The sequence below is a fragment of the Cyprinodon variegatus genome, unplaced genomic scaffold, assembly GCF_000732505.1.
Source record: "Cyprinodon variegatus isolate N-32 unplaced genomic scaffold, C_variegatus-1.0 Scaffold105, whole genome shotgun sequence".
NCBI classification, from domain to species: Eukaryota; Metazoa; Chordata; class Actinopteri; order Cyprinodontiformes; family Cyprinodontidae; genus Cyprinodon; species Cyprinodon variegatus.
This window is the reverse complement of record NW_015150558.1, coordinates 388,736-396,279: the sequence shown is the minus strand read 5'-3', so window position 1 is coordinate 396,279 and position 7,544 is coordinate 388,736. Positions and strand designations below refer to the sequence as shown.

Sequence of the window (7,544 nt, the reverse complement as noted above, 5' to 3'; positions counted from 1 at the left end):
GGCTGCACCGGGGCACTTTGTCCGTTCTCGGTTGGCTGTTCTTTTGTGAATAGGAACAGCACTAGGGCTGAAGCTGATGACGTTTCACGCGCCCACGAGAACGCACAAGTACACATAATGAGAAACGACTTCAGACTCGAGCAGGAAGTAAACTAAAGGGGAGAATATCTGCAGATCAGAGAGCAGAAACACTGACAGATGAAGAAGACATTTCAGAGAAAGCAGAAGTCTTGAATGTTAGAGTTACACATTTTGATTGCAGGAAGAGGAAATCCTGCTCTTAACGTGGAAATTATTGCTCCTGGTTTTTGGGAGGAAAACACCTCCATAGGACGCGTCATCAAGATCTGCAGAGGCCTCAAAAGAGTTGACACATTTAAAAAAAAAAAAAGGTTTTAATTTATGTGGATGTAAAAGAAACACATTAGATATCCTTTCATTTTATTTTTCCATTTTTAAAAACTAATTTTTTTGAATTTTTTCCCCAAAACTTTATGGCTTTTCTTGCATTTCCTAAAATCTCAAAAATATTAAATAAGGAAAATAACATTTGAACTTCCTAAAATATTGGTTGAAATTTTTCACACGTTTTGCTCTCAAACATCTTTTATTTGTTAAATTATTCAAACTTCCACTTTTGAAACACATTTTGTATATTTATTGAAACCTAGTCTTTGCTTCCTGTAATACTGGAAGTATTTTCTCTCCGTAGGAGCCCCCCCCCCGCCTGTGACCCAGTGGGTCCGTTACCTTGGTGACCTGGAAGGCGTCCCGTCGGCCTTGCTGGGCTCCATCAGCCTCTGCAGATGTTTCTGCAGGTTGATCCTCTCCGCCGCCTGCCTGCAGGACAGAACGGGTCAGATCGGCTCTCTGGAAGCAAAATGCTGATAAAACCTGAAACCAGCTCAGAGATCCGGACATTAGAACCTTCAGAACCTCCTCTGACCCGGTTCTAAGGTCGACGTTTGAAGGATTCAGCTTCTGAACATCAGGTTCTGGACCTTCAACCTTCAACACGTTCTGGAAGCCTCAGAAGATAAAGCGGTTTCAGGTAAAGAAACTCACTCGTTTAGCTGCTTGGTGAGCTTGACGACCTGCGAGGCCAGAGACATGCAGGTCTCCACCACCACCAGGTAGCGGGCGCAGGTGGTGTGGCCCTGCCGCTCGGCGCTCTGGGAGGGCCGCTCGCCATGCTGATTCTGGGTCGTCACGTTGGAGCCGTACTCCACCAGAGTCTGGACAGGAGAGGTCAGCGGATCAGGAGGAGAAGAAGCTCTGCTTCCTGGCGGCGGGTGGCACCGCGGTGCCGGCTTACCTGGATGCAGGTGAGGTGTCCGTACTGCGCAGCGACGTGGACGGCCGTGTTCCCGTTCTGGTCCACCTCATCCAGGGAGATGGCCTGCTCCTGCATGAACTGAAGCAGCCACAGCAGAACCTTCTCCTGCAGAGACACCAGAGGACCCGGTGACTCCGGGAACCGAAGGAAGGAGAGCTCAACATGCACTACACGCCGCTACCAGAGGGGGGCAGCGGCGCTCCTTAGAGACCAGCAGCAGAAGGCATTTAGGAGAATTCCATTTAAATATGGAAATTTTCGCAGTTACTGCCAAGTTTGTGGAGATTTTGAACACGTTAAAGCCTCCAAAAAGCTGTCAGGAGAAAAATAATAATAATAATGAACACTACAGATACAATAGGCCGGTTTCTCTCATCTCTTGGATGTTCTGGAGAACTTCTGTTTCTGTTTGACCTTGAACTCAGCCTCCTTTTCTCTGCTGACATCATCGCCGCCGCCCCCCTACGACCCGGTGGTGACCTCACCTGTCCGTAGCGGGCGGCGTAATGGATCAGGCTGGGATGTTCTCTGCTGCAGCTCAGCTCGGCGATGGCCTCCGTCTCGCTCACCATCCACCTCACACACTCCAGGTGGCCGTTCTGAAACACAAACACCTTCATGACTCACAACCGGCTTCTGGAAGCAGTTTCATCTCCATGGCAACAGCCTCTCACACATTTTGAAGGGAATCAGCTTTTAGCCCATCTGTTCATCTGAGCTTCCTGTCCATCAGAGCCAATCAGGAAGCAGCGTACAGCTGATAACAGGCTTCCTGTCCGGCAGCCAATCAGAGCCCAGCGACCGGGCCTTCCTCTGCCTGATTGTAGGAACAACAGAGCCGCTGTTCAAAGTTCAGACAGTTTGATCTCAAACCGGCGTCTTACTTCCTGTGAGCTCAGAGTCCCGTTAGGCTCCGCCCCCCAGGCAGGGAAAGCAGCCCATTAGAAACTGGACCGGGGGGCCAGGAGGGGGCCAGTGTTTTTCATGGGACATAGAACAAAAATAAAGATGATGAAAACCTGGTCGTATCTTAACATGGCTGAGGTTTAAACGTGACTGCATTTCTTTAAATTGCAAAGCTGAATGATTAAATTAGCTCCGAATCAATTCTCATCGTCTCAAATGAGGATCGATACACTGAGCAAGAGAAGATTGATTTAGAAAAGATTCTACTTAAAATGCAGTGAGACATTTGCACTTTTTAGACTTCTTAAAAGTCAGTTAGTCAGACAGATATTCTCATGAGAAGAAGTATAGAAATCTGAAAACAAGATCAGAGACTTTTTCTAGATCTAAGGTTAGAGTGCAGTCCCTTCTATCAACAGGATATATGACTTATTTCGGTATGAGATCAGCAAAACTTCATCTAAAAAGTAGAAAAGTTCTTAAAATGAGAATATCCTTAAAATGAGCAGGTAAATAAATGAAAACAGCCAAAGAAAATTGTATTTCCCCCCTAAAATAAGATAATTACTAGTATTGCACAGATACCAGTATCTGATATAATATATCTGACGGAATTGTTTTTACAAACGAATAAAAAAATAAATAGAGCATCTTAAATGCCACAATAATTACATTTAATGAATTTTAATGCCAATTAAGGCCTTAACACTAGAACTCCCACAGCCGTCATTTTGACGGCTCTATTAGTTGCATTGTAAATTCCTCCCGCAGTTGATTGACGTTCGTACCGTTGCCTAGCAACTAGGCTTGTCCCGATCCGATCCACGTATCGAATCGGGACGCCGATATTGGCAAAAAAATGCGTATCGGCAAAGCATGTAAAATGCCGATCCAGACTGCCGATCAGTTTAAAAAAAAAAAATCCGGTCCGTATTTTCCAGTTTCGCCGATTGAAACGATCCATTCCACTATTTTGCGCCAGTGTTTCCCTGTTTTGCATTTTTATTAAAACTTACAGTAATACTTGCACCTTTAACTGTTTACGGTTTTACTGTTCACTGTGCAATTTCAGATTGCTATTCATAATTTTGTCCAGTTTGTGTTTATCTCTTAATAAACAGGTAAGTTTGTTGTTACTAAGCATTGTGTTTTATTCTATCTCACCTAATTTAGCTGGCTAGATGTTATCAAGAGTACTAAAACCCTTTTCAACATGAGTCTTACAACTAAGGCTAAATACTTTAACTTAAACTTAAATACATGCTCGGATAGGCTGGTATCGGCCAGTATCGGTATCGGATCGGAAGTCCAAAAACCTGGATCGGGACATCTCTACTAGCAACCAACCTTCTACCTAGAACTCTTTTGCTTATAGGGAATAAATGGCTTTCAGAAGAAATCTAACAGCCAAACAGGCTTTAGAAATCCTTCAAAATATTGATGATGGCGATTCGGGCGGAGAGGGAGAGACCGATGAGGAGAACTGGACAAGAAGCGGCTCAGATTCTGACAGCGAGTCTGAGGATGATCACCCACCCCCAGGAAAACGCGGAGGTATCAGTGACCCGTCAGAAAATAGTGAAACTTTTGTTCAAGCATTGCCCACATCTCAGCCGGTCCATTCAGCGGCCCAAAGCCAAACCAGATCTACTATGATCACACAGGTTGGGGTGGATGTGTCGGATCAGATGATTAGAAACTGTTATGTAAGACCTCCAAAGGTTTACTGTCGCTGTATTTTGCGATCTGGGAGTAGCAGCTATAAAGGCGTTGGTTTTGTTCAGGAGCTGTTTGGACGTCACCGTCTCACGCAGTGATTTTATCCTTGAAGTGGTGAAACGGTTGCAGGCAAGCCGCAGGTTTCCAGCCCCTCCGCCGCTAAAGAGCAGCTTTAGCAAAGAAAACAGCGCCAGGAGCTTCAGCTGTGAAAAGGTGTTCTGCGGTAAATGTTTGGGGGGAATTAATCAATCAATCAATTTTTGTAAATATAATTGTAATTTCAAACTTTGAACCTGTGTAGTAAAACAGTCTCACTCTACGGATTTATTTTTGAAAGCATGATAGCATACAATACAGCCTTTGAACAATAAATATCGGACCTGTTTGAAGGTTTACATATCCACAATGCGTATATATCGCACACTACAACCATCTCAGTTGATGACATCATCACTACTGATGCGTTTCATTGGGAAAAATGTCAGCCGTCCAACTGAAGGCCAGTGGGAGTTCTAGTAGGATCAGAACTCTGAGAGTCAATGTGTTAATTAAAAAAATTAAAATAATTCAATGACTTTTAATAACTTTGAATGACCAGTGGAAACCCTGTACTACCTGAAATAAGACGATGGACTTTTTTTTTTGCTTATTCTAAATCTAAATAATCTTATTTCATCTGTAAATCGTCTTGTCTAGCTGCTCAGACCGAGGTAGAATGCACCCTTTTTCAAGAAAATGGACTTATATGCAAACTTTTTGCAGTGTGTGCTTTCATTACAGGGGCCAGGATCGGTTCTCCAGGGCCGCTGGTTCCCGTTGGCCCCTGAAGAGAACCGCCTCTATGATGGAGGATCTTTAAGTTCTTTCATTTAGGATCAACTTCTGTTCTGCTTGTTTTGGTCTGACCTCAGAGAGGATCATTCCCACCTGTGAACTGAATCAGGTCCGTGTTACAGAAACTCCAGATAAATCAGCAAAGAGCTTAAAGAAGCAGATCAACCTGAGAAATGTCCTAAAGTCCAAACTAAGATTATTCCGGACAGGAGAACATCTCAGGAACTTGAGGTCAGAGAGACGACCCGACACCCGGGAGCTCCACTGGCCGTTATCAGCAGGTCAAAGGTTAAAGGTCATGACCCGGTAGGAGCAGAAAGCCTCTATTATGAACAGAACAAGGGCGGTTCTTTAACGTTCTGTCTGAAGGCTCAGAACCACATGGAGGTGGAGGAATGATGATCTGGGCTCGTTCAGCTGAAGGGCTGACATGAAGGAATCCACATGTGGCCTAGTCCAAGTCCAAGTGGGTCGCACTGTCAGCTAAAGGCATATTTTAGTCTCTATACTCTAGTTAACGATGAATCTAAGTTAGTTGACGATTATTTCAATAATGGATTAATCTGGTTAATAGCTTCAGCCCTAATCCAGGCCTGACAGTAATCCCAGCATCCCTTCTGGACCCACCTTGACCCCCAGCCCGGCGGGGGTGAGCTGCTGGCTGTTCCGCTCGTTGAGGCCGTCCTCCCCCATCAGGGAGGTGAGGTGTTGCAGGCAGTCGGCGTGACCCTGAGAGGCGGCCACGTGCAGCAGGTTGTTGGCGTCCTCGTCTCTGATCAGCTCCAGGTTGTCGGCAGCGAGGTGAGGCTGCAGGAGGAAGAGGAAGAGGAGGAGACGTCAGGAATGAGAGGATGAGGAGAAACGTGATGAAGAGACGGGGACGCCCACCAGCAGGGAGATCTGTCCTTCTCTGACGATGTTGATGATGTTCTGGTTCTTCTTGGTCTCCTCGTCCACCTCCCCTCCTGCGCCTCCAAAGCCCCTCAGGCTGACCCCGCCTCCTCCAGGAGCCCAGGCTTTGGAGGCGTCCTGTTTGCCCCCCGGTGGTGGGAACGCGGGGGGATCCCCCCCCAGCCGCTGGCTCTGGGAGTCCGGGAAGACTCGGGCCGACAGGAGCTTGTCTGGAAGCAGAGTTCTGGTGTCGTCATCTTCGTAAGCGGAGGGGAAGCGCTTTTTTTTTATAAAACCGTACCTGCATCAGAGAAGGAGGAGATGGAGGAGGAGCAGCTGAGGAGGCCAGAGGAGGGAAGCTCCGCCTGGTAACCTCCTCCACCCGGGGAGCGGTGGAGGTGGTGGAGGTCCGGATCCATGGACTTGGATTTCCGCAGGTCCGACCACTTCACCGGAGACAGAACGCAGTACTGCAGAGACAGGAGGGAACCGTGGTGAGGCAGCAGGAAGGAGGCGGCGGCCATCGCTGTGTGGGGTTGGATCGGACCGGTTCTGGCCGGAAAGGTGCAGCAGAAGGTAAACGGTTCGGGTTGGACTCACCGGAGTCTGGGAGCTGCTGCTCAGAGCTTCGCCGTGGCTCAGAGCCGAGCTCTTCAGTCCTCGGTTCCTCTCCAGGGTTCCTCCTCCCGCGTTACTCCCCGCCGCTGAGCGCCGGTCGTGAGGGACCCGAGGCAGCGTGGACATCTGCTGACTGGACTTGATGTAAGGCACGTCCAGGATCTCGTCCATGTCCAGATCGTAGTGCTCCAGCTCTCCAAACAGAGCCTGAGGGTTGCTCCCCCCCACCAGGCCCTTGGCCTTCCCTCCGGACCCGTCGGGCGGCGTGGAGGCGTTGGTGGGTTTCTCAGACCTGGAGTCATCCTTACCGACCTCATTCTGCTCCCCCAGAACCAGCCCCGCGTTCTGGACCTTACCGTCCGAGTCCGAGTCTGTGGCCTCTGGCTGGTGCTTCAGGGGGGACACCCTCTTCACCGGACGGAACTTACTGTGGACCTCAGCGAGTCCCGCCGGTTTGATTCCTCCTCCGCCGTGGGAGGGGACTCCTCGACTCCAGTTGATGGCCGGAGCTGCAGGAGGATAAAGACTGAACCTGAGCTGCTGCTGGACTACCAGCTGATCTTTGATCAGATCTTAAGATTTAAAACCATTTAAGAACTTCCCCTGCTTTTCCACTCATCCTGACGTTCTAGTTCTACAACCAAAATCCATGAATCATCAAAGGTTAAAGTGTCTTCAAAAGTTTTAGGGATAAAAAACCCAGCTGAGAATAACATCTTTATTAGTCTGATAGGGAACATCTTATTTTTCAGATCTACTTCAAAGATGGTTACAGCTTGAATTCAGAGATATGAACCATGAACCTGACTTTCCTTAATGAGCCGATTCATCTTTATGCCGACGACACTGTCATCTATTCTTCCAAAACCTGCCTACCGAATAAGGCTGGGCAATTAATTGCATCTGCAACATAATCGCAATTTAACGAAACGCAATTTTCAAAGAGCAGGACACCAAATTTCCCCCTCCAGCCCTTTAGGTGGTGCTAAAGCACTTGAAGTGGGTTTTATTGCAATTATTGGAGAGAGTAGCAGCTAGCAGCTGATTCATGCAGGAAAGTAGAGGTGAAGACTTTTCCAAACAATAGTTACAGTAAAGTCCTGTAAAACTGAAAGCCTGGAGGTGAAACATCTACCAGCTTTGGGTTACTGCAAAAGAAAAGACAGGTATGACGGATATGGGGCTTTGCAGGCTAAGAAAAGAAGCCAAACGACCCCCATTCCAAAGAGGTGGACCCGTT

General features: G+C 47.6%; 1 protein-coding gene across 1 annotated transcript in view; it reads right to left on the bottom strand.

Annotated features, from left to right (window-relative positions):
• sncaip (synuclein alpha interacting protein) overlaps positions 1-7,544 on the bottom strand; it is a 19,442-nt gene that overhangs the window by 6,271 nt on the left and 5,627 nt on the right. The window contains exons 3-10 of the mRNA XM_015374594.1: positions 6,287-6,813; positions 5,988-6,156; positions 5,684-5,916; positions 5,423-5,602; positions 1,822-1,935; positions 1,316-1,441; positions 1,066-1,235; positions 751-840 (exon numbers count right to left, since the gene is read on the bottom strand). Coding sequence (XP_015230080.1) covers positions 751-840; positions 1,066-1,235; positions 1,316-1,441; positions 1,822-1,935; positions 5,423-5,602; positions 5,684-5,916; positions 5,988-6,156; positions 6,287-6,813 — 1,609 coding nt within the window. The remainder of the gene's footprint in view (positions 1-750; positions 841-1,065; positions 1,236-1,315; positions 1,442-1,821; positions 1,936-5,422; positions 5,603-5,683; positions 5,917-5,987; positions 6,157-6,286; positions 6,814-7,544) is intronic.